This window comes from Scyliorhinus torazame, chromosome 13, assembly GCF_047496885.1.
Source record: "Scyliorhinus torazame isolate Kashiwa2021f chromosome 13, sScyTor2.1, whole genome shotgun sequence".
In the NCBI taxonomy this organism is placed as follows: domain Eukaryota; kingdom Metazoa; phylum Chordata; class Chondrichthyes; order Carcharhiniformes; family Scyliorhinidae; genus Scyliorhinus; species Scyliorhinus torazame.
The window spans coordinates 159,261,898-159,283,037 of NC_092719.1; the positions used below are offsets into that span (position 1 = coordinate 159,261,898).

Genomic DNA, 21,140 nt, shown 5'->3' on the forward strand with positions numbered 1-21,140 from the left:
AGGGGAACCTTGCCAATTAGGGGGGTAGTGAGAAGGGTTACCAGGGCCTCAACAAGATTGGGAGGGGGACAGAAGCTGGGGGTGGGGGAGAGGATTGGGGCTGCTGATCAAAATGGCATCCCGTCCATGTGGAGTTTGCACATTCTCCCCATGTCTGCATGGGTTTCACCCCCACAACCCAAATATTAGGTGGATTGGCCACACTAAATTGCTCCTTAATTGGAAAAAAATAATAATTGGGTACTCTAAATTCATAAGAAAAAAAATGGCATCCCAATATTCAAACAACTGTTCCTGCTGGCAAGATCACTCTCGCCAGCAGGAAAACTCTTAAATGTGGCCTCTGAGAAGACATATGCCCGAGGCCAAAAGAAATGGCAAAGTACTGTTGCAACGTGCCCGACAGCGGACTTCGTTTTAAGTCCGCTGAGTCGCACCCATTTTATTTTTTCGATTTATTGTGATGAACGTTTGCCTCCACCAACTAGACAATGAGTTGGCAGAGCCCGTCCTTTGTAGAATGCACCTAGTTTTCATTCCAGTCGACCAGACAATGAAGGTGATAATTGCCCTTTTGTCTCTCTTCCTTTCTCTATGTACCAGGCTAGATCACTATTCTGGGAGATTCTGCTGCTCTGTCTTTGCTAGTGCAGTAGGAAAAGGAATGGAAGATTGCAAATTGAGATAGATAAACACATAGAACTGAATGTTCATTCAATGAAGCTGGTAGGTTTGGAAGCAGGCAGGTCGGCAATTTTACATTACCAGCCGGTGTGCTGGCCTGTTAGCATGTTCCCCATGTCTGGCCTATTTTGAGGGATGCTGCTTCTGGGGCATGGTGACATCTACACTGCCAGTGACAGGTAGCTGATTAGACCAATTAAAGAGCCTATTGAAGGCACTTTTCATACACTGTCTGGAATTGTCCAGTCAGCGTATGTGCTGAGGCCAAAGTCTGTCAGGTGGACAGAGGTGGCCTCCTGGAAGCAGCTTGCCCCTCCACAATGCTGATGTAGCTGTTCTAATCACATTTTATTTTTGAGCTTTCTACTGTTTTCACAGGGCACCTCCATCTTAAAGCACCCTCTCTTTTCTCCAACATCACAGCCCTCGCCTCTTCCAGTGGGGCTAACTGCTTCCCAGAGCCTCGCCATTCTGGCTCTCCCAGCTGGGGAACCCACCCAGCCTCCTTAATTGGTCTGGGCTCCTGGCAAGAGGCCGTCTTCTCCAAAATCTCCCTCGGAGTTCCATTGCAGCAACATCCATTTCCTGACATCCCCTTCGTCCTGGGGGAAGACTTGGAACCCGGGAATAAAAATCCAGCCCATACCTTTTATTCTCTAACATAGATAGTATTTTATTTTTAAATAATAACATTAAATGGTAGTTATCTTTTTATTGTGACTTGAAGAATTAACAACATTTCCATTTTACAGTGCACAGCTACGTGTGGGACAGGCTATCAAATGCGGGCAGTAAGATGTATTGCAGGCTCATATGGCACTATTGTCAATGATAATGAATGTAATGCTGCTACCAGACCTACAGACACTCAGGTAATTATCATGAACATCTTCAAACCAGCAATTAACTGGTCTTTCACTTCCATTGATGTTTTTGATATCTTGTGATGGATAAACTGGCCTCTGCACTTCGTCCCATAAGGCCCAAAGACATATGCTGTATTTGAAGTGTGTTCCTGAAGCATGTGATCAGGTTCTCCGAATTCGAGCTTCTTTTCATTATTGGTCAAGTTCTTGCAGTTTCTTAAAATGTTTTTAGGACCTGAAAATATTGATTTGTTTTCAACCATATGTTTTATATTGTAGGATTGCGAATTAGCTTCTTGTTCTGATACCCACCCGGGCAGACGGGATGAACGAATACCCAATCACATGACCTATGGAACGGAATGGAGATTTGGATCCTGGACTCCTGTACACAGATATAATTTTAATATTGATATTAAATAATAGTCATCAAATGACATAAGAAATAATTATTAATCGGACAGCATTGAGTAATTTATGATGCAGATGGTGAATTAATAATTACTCCTTATTTTGCATCAGTATAAAATTACAAAATCAATGTAACCTGCACTTTTCAGTAACTCATAACCATTCCTACTCAACAGTGTTCTGCCACCTGTGGAAAAGGTACGAAGGAACGTTATGTTAGCTGTCGAGATCTCCAAGGTGGTGTGGCTGATGAATCAGCGTGCTCACATCTTTCAAAGCCACCATCGAGAAATGAGTGTGTTGTCATCCCATGTGGACGTTGGAAGACCCATGAGTGGACACAGGTTTGAAATACTGAATTATATCAAAGCTGTAAATCCACATTAACGTTTCAGTTACAGTACATGAAGCAACATATTCAGTGCGTGTGTGGCCTTGTTAAAATGAACTATGTTTAATTTAGATTTCAATTTCGAACCACATATTTCAATTCGTGCTACAGCAAATAAGTGGCAAAAAGGAACACTGCACAATTGAATATTTTCACTTATCCCTGTACACTTTCAACTGACATTGAGAATGCATTAACTTCGGTACTGACAACTTTAAATGTGTTGCTCCGAGCCTCCGCACACCAATAATGAAACGATGGACTGTGTTCTCCGGCCTCCCAGCCACGTGTTTCTCGGCGAAAGGAGACGGTGCATTGTTCACCGGCTGCGGGATTCTCTTTTCCTGCCGCAGTCGACGGAAGTTCACATTGATGCCGCCCACGAATCAAGAAACCCGCAGGCAGGGGTACGCCGGCAGCGAACGGCTGGAGAATTCCGGCCGACTTGCCTGCTGTTGGAAAACAATGCAATAACTGTGCTTGTTTCAAGAATGCTTTGTGTGCGCTGAGTGGTCATTTGTTCCCTTAGTTTCACTGTTCTATTTTTCTAATTTGAATTTCTGAAACTTGAACTTCAATTATTTTATTTTTATTGTTACAATTTGGCAATGCGGTGCAGAGCAGAAGTGTCTCACTATTTCTTGGCAAATTCATACAAATTTAAATCTCCATCACACACTGAGTTCATTCCAATTGCCCACAAGCAACACACATACTTATTTACACTTTGCAAATGTAACCTGGAAGTTCAGCAATGAAGATATCAGATTGGCAAAAATACCAGCACAGATGCCCAGTCAATAGCTCTTTTGAACACATGAAAACAAATATGAAATCAAAGAAGAATAGACGGCACAGAATCAAGCTGTTTGACGTCTCGAGCCTGTGCTGATGTTTGTTCTCTGAGACATGAGAATATAATTCCTCTTTTCTCAAGAAGCTGTAAATTCCCTCTTAAAAGAATTCATGGACTCTACTTTAAAAATCAGGCGATAACTTCCTGACTCCCCAGTGTTAGATTTGAAAGGGTACTCCAAAGGTACCCTGGGAAAACTTGTTTGGTAGGGTTTACCTGGCAATTGTCCAGAAGGGGCTCACTTCCCCGGACAATTGTGCTGGGCTGGGAACCATCCGACAAAGCGATTTAAATTGCTAATTTTTGATGGCCCTACCAGTGGTATCCTAATAGTTACTCTGAAAGTGTTAGGAGGGAAAAAGAACTTCTAGCTTCAGAGTAACTATTTTAAACACCCAGACCGTGCCATGCACTGTACACCCCTAACCCACAGGGGACCCCCCCACATCCCCATGGTATTCCCCACCTCCGTGGGATTCCCTGCCCCACACCGGCCCGACCACTGCACCCACCCCCCCCCAAACCAAACGATACCCAACACCCCCCAAAATCCAGATTCCCCCACCGTGGGCGGGATTCTCCGATAATGAGGCAGAGTGTCCGCGCGGTCGTGAATCGAAACGGCCGCGGGCTCGATCGATTCAGGCCCCGAAAGGGGGCCAGCAGCGAGGCCGCGAGAAACGCGGTGGGCGTGGCGCCAGAGCGGCGGCATCATCGCGTGACGCCCGGCTGACGCCCCGCCGCGTCATTTGAAGTGCGCGATCCGCGCACAGGACCCGAACGATCGAGGTGGCTGAGCCCCGCCGTGCCGCTCCCAGGTTCCGGGACAGTGATCTCGAGACGCTGTAGACGAGCGCAGGGCCATCATGTGACCAAGACATGGGCACCGGCAACCATCCAGCACTGTGAGGCGTGGCTAGCGCGAGGTGGGCACCGCGGTTAGCGCTGTGGGGCACACCCCCCGGTCTGGAGACCAGTGCCGAAAGAAGCTCCACGACCTCACGAGGGCTGCCAGGGTAAGTACCCCGAGGGTTCCCCTGGGCCACACCCCCCCCTCCCTCCCCCCCCCTCCCCCACCACGACTCGCGGGCCCCCTCCCCCTGACCACGCAGGGGTGGGTGGGGGGGTTGGGGACACCACGTTGTACCCAAACCACATGGGCAACACACTCCCTGAGAGCTGCCATGGCGTGGTGCCCAGTCTCCCCCACCCAGTCATAATGTTTTTTTAATAAACAATTTTATTGAGGTATTTTTGGCATATAAAACAGCAACATTATACCGTAGTGTACAAAAAGCAAATAAGACATAATGCAAGCATCGGCTCTCCTCTCGCAAGAACCTGCCTACGCAACCCCCTACTCTACGCTACCCTAACCCCCCTCCCCCTCCCCTGCTGACGATTCATTCTCTGCGAGAAGTCAACGCATGGCTGCCACCTCCGGGCGAACCCTGACAGCGATCCTCTCAAGGCAAACTTAATTTTCTCCAGCCTGAGAAAGCTCGCCATGTCCAAAAGCCATACTTCAGACTTCGGGGGCTTTGAGTCCCTCCATGCCAATAGTATTCGTCGCCGTGCTACCAGGGAAGCAAAGGCCAAGACGTCGGCCGCTTTCTACTCCTGGACTCCCGGGTCCTCCGAAACCCCCAAATTGCCACCTCAGGATTCATTGCTACCCGAGCTTTCAATACCCGGGACATGACGTCCACGAATCCCTGCCAGTACCCCCTTAGTTTAGGACACGCCCAGAACATGTGTACATGGTTCGCTGGTCGTCCGGCACATCCAGCACATTTGTCCTCCAGCCCAAAGAATTTGCTCATCCGGGCCACCGTCATGTGGGCCCGATGTACGACCTTGAACTGGATCAGACTGAGCCTGGCACATGTTGCGGTTATGTTTACTCTACTCAAAGCGTCTGCCCATATGCCATCCTCTATCTCCACCCCCCACCCCCCGAGCTCCTCCTCCCACTTAAGCTTCAGTTCTTCGGTCTGTGCCTCCTCTGTTCCCATTACTTCTTTATAAATGTCGGAGACGCTCCCCTCTCCCACCTCTCCTCTGAAAACAACCCTGTCCTGGATCCCCCTTGGTGGGAGGCGTGGGAAGGATGGTACCAATCTGCGAACAAAATCCCACACCTGCAAGTACCTGAAATCATTCCCTCTCGCCAGCCCGAACTTCTCCTCCAACACCCTCATGCTCGGGAAGCTCCCTTCCAGGAAGAGATCGCCCATCCTCGTGTAGCACCATCGATCACACACGAGGCGAGACGGAGAGAACTTCAATCGAGGCTTTATTGAGCAGACTTGTTCAGACTTGTTCCCCAGCAGCTCAGTCACAGAATGCAGCTGCGGGGAGTTAAACAGGTTCTTATACCCCGCCTATCTGGGTGGAGCCCAGTAGGCGGCAGATCCAATCAGGACTCAGCATCTGTCCACCAATAGCGCCTCGGCATTCATGGTGTACCGTATTACCCCTAATACATACCACCACATTCTCCCCTTGTTAAAAAAGAACCCGGCGGGGTGGTGGGTGCTATGGTGGTAGGGGTTTACAGGGTCGGTACCTTAACCATTGAACTATATACAATCATGCCGCTTTTACTGGGCCACTGAATTATTCTTATTTTACCCGATTAGCAGTGTTAACTATTTACAACAATGCCGCTTTACTGGGCCACTGAATTATATACATCTTAAGTCGATTCGATGAGTCGAGATGGTGCTCTGGTCGCCCTTTCCGATCGTCTCAGCCCGGGTGGTGGTGGTGGTGCTGGCTTGGGTCCGGTCGACTCTGGGAGCATCGCGCTGTCCCCTTCTGTTTCCTTACTCCTGGACGGGTCTGGGAGGAGAACCGATCCCCCCGGGAAGGGGGTGGCTGTGGGGTGCACCGGCGGGAGTGAGGGGGTGGTGATTGGTGTTGGGGGGGTGTGGGGAGCTCCGGCGGGTGCAGGTCCCGCAGAGAGACCGTGTCCTGTCGGCCGTCTGGGTACGCCATGTAGGCGTACTGCGGGTTTGCGTGGAGTAGATGTACCTTCTCCACCAGTGGGTCTGATTTGTGCGCCCGCACATGTTTCCGGAGCAGAATGGGTCCCGGGGCTGCCAGCCAGGTCGGAAGTGACGTTCCAGAAGCGGACCTCCTAGGGAAGACAAGGAGGCGCTCGTGCGGTGTTTGGTTCGTGGTGGTGCACAGCAGGGACCGGATAGAATGAAGGGCATCCAGGAGTACTTCCTGCCAGTGGGAAGTTGGGAGACTCCTAGACCGTAGGGCCAGTAGGACGGTCTTCCAGACCATTCCATTCTCCCTCTCTACCTGCCCGTTCCCCCGGGGGTTGTAGCTGGTCGTCCTGCTCGAGGCTATGCCCTTACTGAGCAGGAATTGACGCAGTCACTCATGAAGGAGGACCCCCTATCGCTATGGATGTAGGCGGGTAAACCGAACAGTGTAAAGATGGTGCATAGGGCTTTAATGACCGTGGCCGCGGTCATGTCGGGGCAGGGGGTGGCAAAGGGGAAACGGGAGTATTCGTCAACGACGTTAAGAAAGTACGTGTTGCGATCGGTGGAGGGGAGGGGGCCTTTGAAGTCCAAACTGAGGCGTTCAAAGGGACGGGAAGCCTTTATCAGGTGCGCTCTATCTGACCTGAAAAAATGCGGTTTGCATTCTGCGCAGATTTGGCAGTTCCTGGTGACTGTACGGACCTCCTCGACGGAGTACGGGAGGTTGCGGGCCTTTATGAAATGGTAGAAACGAGTGAACCCCGGGTGGCAGAGGTCCTCGTGGAGGGCTTGGAGACGGTCTACTTGTGCGTTGGCACAAGTGCCGCGAGATAGGGCATCAGACGGCTCGTTCAGCTTTCCGGGACGGTACAAGATCTCATAGTTGTAGGTGGAGAGTTCGATCCTCCACCGCAGGATCTTGTCGTTTTTTATCTTGCCCCGTTGTGCATTATCGAACATGAAGGCTACCGACCGTTGGTCAGTGAGGAGAGTGAATCTCCTACCGGCCAGGTAATGCCTCCAATGTCGCACAGCTTCCACTATGGCTTGGGCCTCCTTTTCTACTGAGGAGTGGCGAATTTCTGGAGCGTGGAGGGTCCAGGAGAAAAAAGCCACGGGTCTGCCCGCTTGGTTGAGCGTTGCCGCCAGAGCTACGTCGGACGCGTCGCTCTCGACTTGGAAGGGGAGGGACTCGTCGATGGCGCGCATCGTGGCCTTTGCGATATCCGCTTTGATGCGGCTGAAGGCCTGGCGGGCCTCTGTCGACAGGGGAAAAGTAGTGGACTGGATTAGTGGGCGGGCCTTGTCTGCGTATTGAGGAACCCACTGGGCGTAATAAGAAAAGAAGCCCAGGCAGCGTTTCAGGGCTTTGGCACAGTGGGGGAGAGGGAACTCCATGAGGGGGCGCATGTGTTCGGGGTCGCGGCCTATCACTCCATTACCCACTACGAAGCCAAGGATGGCTAGACGGTCGGTGCTAAACACGCATTTTTCCTCGTTGTAGGTGAGGTTGAGGGCGTTAGCGGTCTGGAGGAATTTGCGGAGGTTGGCGTTGTGGTCCTGCTGGTCGTGGCTGCAGATGGTGACGTTGTCGAGGTACGGGAACGTGGCCCGTAAACCGTGCTGGTCGACCATTCGGTCCATCTCCCGTTGGAAGACCGAGACTCCGTTCGTGACGCCGAATGGAACCCTTAAGAAGTGGTATAGCCGCCCGTCTGCTTTGAAGGCAGTGTACTTGCGGTCACCGGGGCCAATGGGGAGCTGGTGGTAGGCGGACTTAAGGTCCACGGTGGAGAAGACCTTGTACTGTGCAATCCGATTGACCATGTCGGATATGCGGGGAAGAGGGTATGCATCTAGCTGCGTGTACCTGTTGATGGTCTGACTGTAGTCTACGACCATCCTTTGCTTCTCCCCTGTCTTCACTACTACTACCTGGGCTCTCCAGGGGCTATTGCTGGCCTGGATTATGCCTTCCTTCAGCAGCCGCTGGAATTCGGACCTGATAAACGTCCGGTCCTGGGTGCTGTACCGTCTGCTCCTAGTGGCGATGGGTTTGCAATCCGGGGTGAGGTTCGCAAACAAGGAGGGCGGTTCGACCTTGAGTGTCGCGAGGCTGCAGATTGTCAGTGGGGGTATAGGGCCGCCAAATTTGAATGTTAAGCTCTGGAGGTTGCATTGGAAGTCCAACCCCAGGAGGGTGGGAGCGCAGAGGTGGGGAGGGACATAAGCCGGTAATTTTTGAACTCTAAAAGCGATGCAGAACCCTTTGATTGCAACGGAGTGGGACCCCGCCGCCAGGAAAACTTTTTGGGTGCTTGGCCGAATTACAAGGGAACAGCGTCTTACCGTGTCCGGGTGAATAAAACTCTCCGTGCTCCCCGAGTCGATCAAACACGGTGTCTCGTGCCCATTCACCAGCACCTTTGTCGTTGTCATCTGGAGCGTCCGGGGCCGCGACTGGTCGAGGGTCACCGATGCCAAACGTGGTTGGTGCATCAGATCGTTGTCTTCAGGCAGTGTGCAGCGTCCACGCTGGGGTCCTTGCCTGTCAGCCAAGATGGCAGCGTCCATGGATCGCACGCGGTCGGGGGTGGACAAAATGGCCGCTCCCATGGGTCGCACGTGGCCGGGGGTGGACAAAATCGCCACTCCCGTGGATCACAAGCGGCCCGTGGGTAGTAAGATGGCGGCGCCCGTCCCTCCCTCGTGGTGTCCGGTGCCCAAAATGGCGGCGCCCATTGGCCGCCCGTGGGTCGCTGGGGGGGTTGAGTCCGTGGTCCCGTTTGTTCCCCAGAGATAGCGGCGACCCAGCGGAACTGGCACACCGCTGCGTAGTGCCCCTTTTTACCGCAGCTTTTGCAGGTGGCCGAGCGGGCCGGGCAGCGCAGGCGGGGGTGTTTTGGCTGCCCGCAAAAATAACAGCGGGGTCCCCCCAGGTGGTCTGGGATTCTGGCTGCGCACGCTTGCGGAGGCGTGGGGGGTGCCGGGGGATCGGTCGCGGCGGGGGTCCATGGAGCCCAAGGGGCTGCAGCGCGGTCGGGGGCATAGGCGCGGGCGTTTTGGGAGGCCACGTCGAGGGAGGCTGCAAGGGCCCGTACCTCTGAGAGTCCAAGAGGGTCTTTCTCTAAAAGTCTCTGGCGAATTTGCGACAATGCCAAACCTGCTACGTAAGCGTCTCTGATCAGGAGGTCCGTATGTTCGTTCGCCGTGACCGCTGGGCAGTTGCAGTTTCGTCCCAGGTTCGTTAGAGCATTGAAGAATTCGTCTAGCGATTCCCCGGGGATTTGTCGTCTCGTCGCGAGCTGGTAGCGTGCGTAGACCTGGTTGACGGGCCTAATGTAGATCTCCTTCAGCAAGTTGATCGCCGCTGGGAATTCTTCCGCGCCCTCGATGAGTGAGTAGATTTCGGGATTCACCCTGGAATGCAGGACCTGCATCTTCTGGTCTTCTGTTGGTCTGCCGGGGCCGTTCGGAGGTACCCCTCAAAGCACGCCAGCCAGTGCTTAAACGCCGATGTTGCGTTAGCTGCTTGGGGGCCGATTCGCAGGCACTCCGGTGCGATCCGGAGCTCCATATTCCTTTTTAAGTCTGCTCAATAAAATGTAGCACCATCGATCACACACGAGGCGAGACGGAGAGAACTTCAATCGAGGCTTTATTGAGCAGACATGTTCAGACTTGTTCCCCAGCAGCTCAGTCACAGAATGTAGCTGCGGGGTGTAAAACGGGTTCTTATACCCCGCCTATCTGGGTGGAGCCCAGTAGGCGGCAGATCCAATCGGGACCCAGAATTTGGCCTCCAATAGCTCCTCGGCATTCATGGTGTACCGTATTACCCCTAATACATACCACCACACCTCGCAATCCCCGCCCTCCGCCATAATTGGAGCCTACCGTCCATATTCCCTGGGGCAAATTGGTGGTTACCACAGATTGGGGACCAAATCGATGCTCTCACTTCCCCTATATTCCTCCTCCACTGGCCCCAGGTCCGTAGAGCCACAACCACTATCGGGCTGGTTGAGTATTGTGCCGGCGGGAGCGGCAGAGTCACCGTAACCAAGGCTGCCAAACTGGTGCCCCTGCACGAAGCAGCCTCCATCCGCTCCCAAACCGACCCCGTACCCACCATCCATTTCCTTATCATCGCTATGTTATCTGTCCAGTAGTAATTGCTAAAGTTCGGCAAAGCCAGCACCCCCATTCCCTCGGTTCCTCTCGAGCATCGCCTTCCTCACCCGTGGGGACTTTCCCAGCCAAACAAACCCCAGGATAATTTTATCTAGCCTCTTAAAGAAGGACCGCGGAATGAAAATGGGGAGACACTGAAATATGAACAAGAATCTCGGGAGAATCGACATCTTCACCGTCTGCACTCTCCCCGCCAATGACAGCGGGAGCGCATCCCATCTCCGGCACTCGTCCCTCACTTGTTCCACCAACCGGGACAAGTTTAGCTTATGCAACTTACCCCAGTCTCGCGCTACTTGTATCCGTAAATATCTGAAGCTTTCCCCTACCAGCCTGAACGGCAGCCCCCTCAGCCTACTCTCCTGACCTCTCGCCTGCACTACCCATATCTCGCTCTTTGCCATGTTCAATTTATATCCTGAGAACCGACCAAATTCCCTCAGGGTTTCCATGATTCCGTCCATCCCCGCCATTGAGTCTGACACGTATACATAGAATTTACAGTGCAGAAGGAGCCCATTCGGCCCATCGAGTCTGCACCGGCTCTTGGAAAGAGCACCCTACCCAAGGTCCACACCTCCACCCTATCCCCATAACCCAATAACCCCACCTAATCCCCATAACCCAATAACCCCACCCAACACTAAGGGCAATTTTGGACACTATGGGCAATTTAGCATGGCCAATCCACCTAACCCGCACATCTTTGGACTGTGGGAGGAATCCGGAGCACCCGGAGGAAACCCACGCACACACGGGGAGAATGTGCAGACTCCGCACAGACAGTGACCCAAGCCGGGAATCGAACCTGGGACCCTGGCGCTGTGAAGCAATTGTGCTATCCACAATGCTACCGTGCTGCCCTCAACAGCAGGTCGTCCGCGTATAACGAGACTTTATGTTCCAATCCCCCCCGGACCAGCCCTTTCCAGTCCCTTGAAGCTCTCAGAGCAATTGCCAGCGGCTCTATAGCCAGTGCAAACAGCAGTGGGGAGAGAGGGCAACCCTGTCTAGTCCTCTGGTGCAGTCTGAAGTAGTCCAATGTCGTCCTGTTCGTCCTCACACTAGCCTCTGGGGCCTGATATAGCAGCTTAACCCAGTCAATGAATCCCACCCCGAACCCAAAACGTCCCTGCACCTCCCATAAATAGTCCCACTCAACCCCGTCGAAAGCCTTTTCGGCATCCATTGCTACCACTACCTCTGCTTCCCTGCTCTCCGGGGGGCATCATAATCACATTGAGCAACCTCCTTAGATTGGCCACCAGTTGCCTGCCCTTTACGAACCCGGTTTGGTCCTCCGCAATCACGTCCGGTACACAGTCCTCAATTCTAGACGCCAAGATCTTGGCCAGTAACTTAGCGTCTGCGTTAATCAAAGAGATTGGCCTATAGGACCCACAGGCCTCCGGGTCTTTATCCCGTTTCAGTATAAGCGAGATAGTGGCCTGCGACATCGTCGGGGGTAAGACCCCTCTGTCTCTTGCCTCGTTGAACACCCTGACCAGCACCGGCCCCACTATCTCGGAGAACCTTTTATAAAACTCCACCAGGTATCCGTCCGGCCCCGGGGCTTTACCCGACTGCATGACCTTCAGGCCCCCCAGTAATTCTTCGGTCCTCAACCCATCTACTAACCCCCTACCTACTCTTGGGAAGGTCAGTCCGTCCAAAAAGCGCCTCATCCCCTCTGGTCCCGTGGGGAGTTCCGAGGTGTACAGCTTGCTATAGAAGTCCCTAAACACCTTGTTCAGTCCTATCGGGTCCCCCACCAGGTTTCCCTCCCCGTCGACTACCTTTCCCATTTCCCTAGCCGCTTCTCTCTTTAGTTGTTGTGCAAGCATTCTGCTGGCCTTCTCCCCATGCTCGTATATTGCGTCCTTTGCCCTTCTAAGCTGCTTTATGGCCTTCCCAGTAGACAACACCCCAAACTCAGTCTGCAGCCTCTGTTGTTTCCTAAGTAGCTCGGGCCTCGGGGGACTCCGCATAGCTCCTGTCCGTCCGTAAAATTTCCTTAACCAGTCGGTCCGTTTCTGCCCTGTTCTGCCCCTATGAGCCCGGATTGAGATCAGCTCCCTCTCACCACTGCCTTCAGCGCCTCCCAGAGCACCGCTGCTGAGACTTCTCCGGTATCATTTACCTGCAGATAATTCTGCATTTCCTCAGCCTCTCACACACCGCCTCGTCCACCAGCAGCCCAACTTCCAGCCTCCATTGTGGGCGCTGAAAGCTATCTTTGCAAATCTGCAGATCAACACAGTGCGGAGCATGGTCCGAGTTGGTAATTGCCGAATATTCTGCACCCGTCATCCCTGTCAGCAAGTCCCTGCTCATGATAGAGAAATCGATTCGGGAATACACCTTGTGGACGTGGGAATAGAACAAAAACTCCTTCGCCGACGGCCAACTAGATCTCCATGGGTCAGCTCCACCCATTTGCTTCATGAATCCTCTCAGTTCCTTTGCCATCGCTGGCACCCTACCCGTTTTTGAACACGACCGATCCAGGCCAGGATCAAGAACTGCGTTAAAGTCCCCACCCATGATCAGTTTGCGTGAGTCCAAGTCAGGGATCTTCCCCAGCAACCACTTAACAAAATCTACGTCATCCCAATTAGGGGCATATACGTTGATCAGGACTACTCTCACCCCCTCGAGCTTACCCCTAACCTTAACAAATCTGCCACCCCCGCCCACAACTGTGCCCTCAACCTCAAATTGGACCCGCTTGTAGATCAAGATCGCAACCCCCCTGGTCTTAGTGTCGATCTCCGAATGGAAGACCTGACTAATCCAGCCCTTCCTTAATCTGACCTGGTCAGCCACTTGCAGATGAGCCTCCTGTAACATGACTACGTCCGCCTTCAAAACACGTAAATGCGTGAACACATGCGCTCTCATGACTGGCCCGTTTAGCCCTCTAACATTCCAGGTGATCAGCCTGGTCGGGGGGGCACCTCGCAACCTCCCTTTGCCGATCAGCCATCTCCTTTCTTTGGCCAGCCCCCAAGCCATGTGTCGCGTTTCCTCTGGCCCGCCTCCTGGCTGCCTCCACCCCTGACCTCCTCACTGTTACCATGCCCAATTTCCAACATCGCCAGCAGACCTACTCCCACCCCCCCCCCCCCCCCCACCCCCCCCACCCCACCCCCAAACACCACCCTATAACCTAACCCCTGCCATAAACTAACTAAATGGACACCCCCACCTGGCTTCCGTTGAAAGAGATCGCAAAAGTTCCCCAAAAAACACCCCCCATATCCAAACCATTCTAGCTATTCTCTTTTACTAACAAAACTCAAACACAAAAGCAAAAAAGAGACATGAAGAGAAAAAAAGACAAAAAACACATAAAAACCAAGATACAAAAGCATGAAAAACATGCAGGCAGCTCTCAGAAACAAGAGAGAAAGAATTAAAAGTTCCAACACGAGTCCAAGAGTCCTCAGCTCGGGTCCAGCCCTTGCCTCTTTGCAAAGTCCATCGCCTCCTCGGGTTCCTCAAAATAATGGTGCTGGCCCTCGTGCGTAACCCACAGTCGCACCGGATAGAGCAGCCCAAATTTCACCTGCTTCTTATATAAAATCTCTTTAACTTGCCTGTCGCCTGCCTTCCTTCTGGTCACCTCTGCGCTCAGGTCTTGGTAAACGCGCAGGGTGCTGTTGTCCCAGTTGCAGCTCCGCGTGCTCTTGGCCCATTGCAGAACCCGCTCCTTATCCCGGAACCTGTGGAACCGGACCACCATCCCTCGTGAGGGACCCCCTCGCCGCGGCTGCCTCACCTGCGCTCTATGTGTCCTGTCCACCTCCGGCGGGCGAGGGGCACCTCGTTCCCCAGCAGCTTCTGGAAAACATCTGCAACTTACACGGCAGCATCCAGCCCCTCGGCCCCCTCCGGGAGGCCAACGATTCTTAAATTCTGCCGGCGAGACCTGTTCTCCAGTCTCTCACCTATTGTTCCCTGACACCCCTCCCCCCGGCCCATCCACACCACTTCCCCAAATCAGCCCTGCTGGACATTTCCGCCGCGCTCCGGGGTCTGGCCCAGTCTCAGCAGGCCATGCCCGGTCCCAGCAGGCCATCGCTAAGAGCATTGGTGGCCTTGCCCACGTGCTGGATGGTGTCGCAGAATCCCAGCGGGAGGTAGCGCTGTCCCTGACGGGGATGTCGCACTCCCTGAGCTCCATTGCTGGGAACGTTCAGACCCTGGTCGATTCCACAGGGGGCCTCCAGGACTGGCAGCACCCAGTGTCGGTGGTGCCATGGCGCATGTCTCCACGGGCACCACCGTCCCATTGTGAGGCCCGGGGGCCACCGGGCTCCCCGAGGGAGGAAGAGGTTCTGGTGCCCGTCCCGGTTACTCCAGCAAGGGAGGTCCCGGAACACTCGGACTCCCCCCTTTCCGTCCCTGGTGCATCTGGTGGGCAGCGGACAGAGCAGGGTGGCACCACGCCATCCAGCACGCCCGCCGAGCAGCCTGGCCCATGCAAGCCGGGTCGCCCCAGGAAACGCGCGCCGAAGGGGACCAATGCCGCAGGGCAGGAGTCTGAGCAGTCCGCCTCCGCTCCTGCTGTACCATCTGGGGAAACACCAAGACGTAGTGGTAGGGCCCGTAAGGCCAAGAAGTTAGACACGTAGTAAGTTGGCACGGGTGCAGTGCACAGCTTAGTTGTAGGGGCTAGGGCACTTGTATGTGAATGTCACGATTAAAGTCACTGTTACACCAAACCTAGATGCCTCTGTGCTATGTCCAGTGCCTGAGGGGTCGTGAGGGGGACCGAGTGACACTAGGGGTCAAAGCTCTGTACAACGGTGAGGCCGGGTGTGTGTTTCTTCCCCCCCCCCCCCCCCCCCCCCCCCCCCCGCCCCCAAACTCCCCGTCGCCCTCAGCACACCAACGCCCAGCTGCCCCACATGGCCATGTGGTGGATTGTCCGTATACAGGTACCACCGAGGTGGAAGGTTCAGATATGGCCATGAATCAGACATTGTCTAGCGATCCGGAGCTCACAGCTCATCGCAGAGCAGGTTGTCATCATTCAACATGGCACTGATCACACCTGCTGACACAAGCAACTGTGTTAAAACATTCACAATGTGCCACAGGTGTAAGGTGGTGTGAAAGTGGTGGTGTGGGCGGTAGGGTTGTTGAATGGAGTGGGAAGTGGGGGTTGCTGGGTGGTGCGGTTGTGTGCGATCCGTGGTGCAAGTGCCTTGCTCAGCGATGCCCTCCCCCTAGTTAGTGAAACGTGCGGCGATCAACGTCTCGCGTGCTTGCTCTCCTAGCCGGTGTCGTCGTGCAGTCTCCCGGCCGTATCCCGCCCCCAGGTTGTGTCTGTGCACTCCTCCTCCTCGTGCAGAGGTGACACCCTCATCGGGCTCACCTTGTGCATCCTCCTCCAGGACATCGCCCCTCTGTTGGGCAATGTTGTGCAACACACAGCAGACCACAACTATGCGCCCGACCCTGTTGGGGTGGTACTGCGGGGCCCCTCCAGAGCGGTCCAGGCACCGGAATTTTATCTTCAGGAGGCCAAAGCACCTCTCCACAACACCCCTGATCGCTGCATGGGCCTCATTATAGCGGGTCTACGCGTTGGGCTGTGGCCTCCGTGTAGGCATCATCAGCCACGACCGCAATGGGTAACCCCTGTCGCCCAGCAACCAGCCCCTCAGCCGGGGGGCGGGTGTCCCTCGAAAATAGCAGGGATGAAAGAATGAGCCAGTATGAAAAGCATCATGCACGCTGCCAGGGTACTGGGTGCACACGTGCATTATCTTCATGCGATGGTCGCAGACCACCTGAATGTTCATCGAGTAGTTCCCCTTCCTGTTCAGGAGAACGACCCTGTTATCCGAGGATGGACGCATGCCGACGTGTACCCCATCAATCACCTCCTAGACCATCGGCATCCCGGCCACTGAGGCGAATCCCGTTGCCCGTTCAGCCTGGTGTGCGCGGTCCTCTGGAAAATTTATGTATCTGTCGGCGATGTCAAACAGGGCGTCAGTGACGGCCCGGATGTACCTGCAGAAGGATATAACACTGAATAAAAGAGATGGATACCTGCGAGATTCCAGACAGGTCCCCGAACGCGCCTGGAAGGACCCCGTGGCGAAGAAATTGAGGGCAACCATGACCGTGAAGGTCACCGGGATAGCATGTCCTCCCCCCTGTTCCACGTGGTGCCAGGTGCGTCATGAGATGGCATATATGTGCCACAGCCTCCCGACTCAATCGGAGTCTCCTCCTGCATGCCGTATCCGGAAGCTCCTGGAACGACATGTGGTCCCGGTACACTCGAGACCGCATGGGGTGCCTCCGGCACCTTGGTACCACCACCTGCTCCTCCCCCTGTGCCCCATCAGGATCTGAATCTTCGTCCTCCGCATGCCCGACGATGTGGGTGTCATTGTCACCCTCTGCCTCCTCATGCACCTGTCGGGCGGGACGGCCTGCAGCATGAGCAGCTCGCACTGGGCCCTCTGCAGCCAGTCCCTCAGCTGCAGCCGCCGCTCCAGCAGCTGCTCTGAGCCGCCTTCGGCGGCGGCGCCATATGGCTACCTGCAGGGCAGCCGCACCCACCACGGCAGCAAACAGCTGGCTGGTGAGCAAACATGACGAAGGGGGGGGGGGTTGGGAAGGAGAGACAACAACATGTTTAACGATGGCGCTTTGACACCTCGACAGCCAGGGCGCATGGGATACATGGGTTCCCCCGGCTGCCTGGTTCCGCTGCAGACTCACATGCAAACTTCGCCCTGCCCACAGTATCCGTCCACCGCCCACTTACCCCCGTCCCTCCTCATTGCGGCGCCACTTGCCTCGGCCCATCACCATGAACTGCACTTGGAACATAGAACATAGAACATAGAAAATACAGCACAGAACAGGCCCTTCGGCCCACGATGTTGTGCCGAACCTTTGTCCTAGATTAACCATAGATTATCATTGAATTTACAGTGCAGAAGGAGGCCATTCGGCCCTTTGAGTCTGCATCGGCTCTTGGAAAGAGCACCCTACCCAAACTCAACACCTCCACCCAACACCAAGGGCAATTCCCGTCCTGCCATGGCAGGCCAGCTGGCATGTCGCGTCCACGGGTAACCTTGCCCGCCCCCCCCAACAACACTGCGGCATAATTTCCCCCACCCCCTCCTCATTCCTCCACCCCCTCCTCATTCCTCCACCCCGTCCTCCTTCCTCCACCCCTACTCATTCCTCCACCCCTCCTCATTCCTCCACCCTCTCCTCCTTTCTGCACCGGCATCCTTCTCCAAGAACCCTCCCACCGCCCCCCAGCACCGGCCACTCCCTGTTGCCTACGGTGAGGCCGGGCACTCACCTCCTTCCTCCACATTGTCAGCCGGCACGACTGGCTGACAAATTTATTTACCAGGGGTGAACGGCGATGGCGTGATCTGGGTTCACGCCGTCGGGACTTCGGCCCATCCGGGCCGCTGAATAGTGGGGGGCCCGGAGAATCGCCATACTTAGTACCTCGGGCGATTCTCCGGCAGGCGCGGCGCCGACTTCGATGAAGCCGTTCTCGCCGTTTGGGAGAATGGCGGAACGGCGTCGGACTGGCACCGCAGGAAAAAATGGCGCAAACGGCGATTCTCCCATATGGCACGGTATGGGAGAATTCCACCCCCTATGTCTGAATCCCTTCGCCCCACCCAATATCTGAACCCCCAAACCCACATCCCATTTACTTACCTTAGACACTTACCTTCCCCCTTTCAATGGCACCTTTGAACTCACCTGCTTTACGGCAGCTAGTTCTGTGAAAGGGGGGCATGTCATCCTTTTGTCCTTTTGCACTTAATTGCTAGAACTGTGACGCGCTTTGCTTCTTTAGTCTCACCTGACCTGATTCGGGAAGATCAAGCGAGACAGGTGCTTTACACTTTAAGCGCCGATAAGTCTGACTGCCAGACTGGGGAAGTCCGGGGCGATATGTCACGTTGAGAATTCTGAACAGATTTGTATGTAATTATACATTTATGAATGAAAAATACCAATTTGTGCTCCTTTTCTATTCTCCTGTCTTCTGGCTGACCTACAGCTGAACTTATTCAATCTGTTTGAATTTCTTGTGACTTCAGACTTGGAAGCTTTTCCTGCACTCAGTTGGTAGATTTAGGCTCATTCACCCCCACAATGCCTAATATAAGATGTTGCCTATTGATTTTACAGTTTCTGTAAAGAGATAAGCTTTTCTCTTTCTAATTTTCCACTGCAGTGCTCTGTGACCTGCGGACAAGGTAAAGCAACGCGGCATGTGAGTTGCATTAACTACAAGAACCAGATTGTGAGTGAGAGTGAGTGTGACCTTGATGATCAGCCTCTAACTGAACAAGAGTGTGCAATGCCATCTTGCACTCCGCGACATCATGGATATGATCGATCGGGACAGAATGATCACCAATTTCCTCGGATTAAGATCCCGCCAACACATGGTGACTCAGATCGCACCCAACTCCCTGGAGGCAGTCAGTGGAGAACTGGACCTTGGGGAGCGGTAAGAGACTGTTGGCTAACATTGATTGTTTGAATTTTTTGCACTAATTGTAATATAATCACATACACAGTTCGCAATTATATTCTTACCAGAATGCACATGTTACCTTTTCACTGATTTTTCAGCTTTTCACTTCTTCCCTTAATGTCAACCTTTATCAACTTCCACACCCATATTCTTAGGTGCCAGCGGAACCCATACTCTTAAGCCTCCGATTCTCCACATTTCATTAACTACAATTTGTTCAAAGGTCTTCTGTATTATCCTCCAAACTAGCCCCATTCCTGGTCCTTAACAGGCATACACTGGTTACCTAATGCCACTGCATTCAATTCTAAACCCTTGTTCGCATCTATAACAGCCTTACGTCGCAGTATATTTTCAATTATCTCCAGCTTTCTGCTCAATTCTGTGTTTCCCCTTCCTTCACCATCCTACTGGTGACTGACAGTTGAATCATTGCAGTTCCACTCTTTGAACCTCCCTCCATTAACCGCTCCTCCTCTATGGGCAGAATTCTCCGTTTGGGAGACTATGGGCGGGATTCTTCGTTGCCCGACGCCGAAATTGTATTCGGCGATCGGGCGGAAAATCCCCGTTTATGACCGAATCGGGGTCGGAGCGTTTTCTGAATGCTCCGCTCCCTCCAAATCAGCATCAATCATCAAGGCGCATGCCATTGCAACGACATCAGCGTGTCGCTTTGTGGCCCTCCCCCGATGGGCTGAGTTCCCGTCCGCGTGGCTCGCGTCTTGGTTTTCATAAACGCGGCGTGGCGGGTACGGACAGTGTTCAGCACCGCCACACTCGCGGGGGGGGGGGCGGGGGGGAGAGCCGTGCTGCTGGCAGGGAGTGGCTTCGGCGAGTACTGGGGAGACTGGTGGAGGGTGGCCAGGGGCTGGCGAGGGGGTGTCCAGGGGGACACTATTTGGCCGGCCGGGTCCGCGAATGACCGACGCCATGTTTTACGGTGCGACCGCTGCAGGTCGTCGCCATGCACATTGTTTTTGAAAACTCACCACTATTCCTAGAAGTCCCCCTGTACCAAAAAGGGCCGACATTCTAAATGGTGATCAGGGATTCTCACTCCCCGACTCCGATACAGGCTTCAGTGGTGCTATTCAGGTCAAACTATATTTTCAAGTTATTCCCCGGTATAACCCATACCTTCACCGAACTTACCACTTAGTAGCATCGATCCTGGGTCCCACATTGCTAAGTAAGTAAAGTAGACTAATAGCCACTGTTTCAGGTTAAACCTTTTAAGTTATTTTATTATATATATTTTCCTCTTTTTAAAAGATGCAATCACTGTCTTTACAGAAAAGTAAAAAGATCTTGCTTCTGGATCCTTCTGGTTGGTTGAAGGGACCTTCAGGCCCAACTTGACAATCAATCTTCTTTTTCAAATCTGGTCTTCTTTAGATGTATTCACTGATGAGCTCGGTTGCTGTGTCCTATCTTTCCCATGTACCAAACTATGAGAGCTGTCTCTGAGCTGACTCTGCCTACTCTTTAAATTCTAGTCTTCCTTAGATGAATTTAGCTATTTTAGCTCGGCTGCTTTGCCCTGTCTCTTTCCCATGACTGAGCTGACTGTAATCTGACTCTATCTGCTTGTTCCTTCTCTGCTTCTCTCTCTCTCCCTCTGAGTTCTGGTTCTCGTTGCCCTGGTCTCGAGGTTTATATTCGCTTTCTAACAGTTAAGTTTTTATGACATTATTGTAAAGTAACTCTTATTTTCTTTGATTGTAAAAAGTATCTTTGATCTAAACCTTCTAATCCAACTAAGTATTCATTTTGACATGACTTCATCTCATAGATCTGATTACATTGTTTCCTTTGTGATATTCACAATGCTTTGGTTTCAAGAGGTGTTACTTTTAATTCCTGCCATTTCTATAGTTTTATTTTCCAATTGTGTCCTCAGCTCATAATTTTGATTTTGGCTTTGAATTATGTTTCTCGTAGACTGATAGTCTCCAGTTTTCTTTAATTTACCTGGTATGAGCAAATTTTGACACCTAGAATTATCACCAAATTCAACTGAACCTCATCCATTCTTTTCCAGATCCTTACTAAGATAGTTACTTTCAATGAAGGTGTGAGCCATTGTTTTTGGCTTCATTCAAAATCCTGTTTGTCTTCTATCTGCATTTTACAATCCTTCCCTGGCAGCTGCTGTTAGCCCTTTGTGGGATATTTCCCTGTA

At 53.1% G+C, this 21,140-nt stretch overlaps 1 protein-coding gene across 7 annotated transcripts in view; it reads left to right on the forward strand.

Annotated features, from left to right (window-relative positions):
* adamts9 (ADAM metallopeptidase with thrombospondin type 1 motif, 9) overlaps positions 1-21,140 on the forward strand; it is a 489,710-nt gene that overhangs the window by 187,712 nt on the left and 280,858 nt on the right. For all 7 annotated transcript variants that reach the window (XR_011934150.1, XR_011934151.1, XR_011934152.1 and 4 more), the window contains exons 23-26: positions 1,437-1,556; positions 1,830-1,937; positions 2,138-2,305; positions 18,650-18,928. Coding sequence is in view for 4 of the 7 variants with exons in the window: in XM_072472332.1 (XP_072328433.1) it covers positions 1,437-1,556; positions 1,830-1,937; positions 2,138-2,305; positions 18,650-18,928 (675 nt within the window). In the remaining 3 variants the exon portion in view is untranslated. The remainder of the gene's footprint in view (positions 1-1,436; positions 1,557-1,829; positions 1,938-2,137; positions 2,306-18,649; positions 18,929-21,140) is intronic.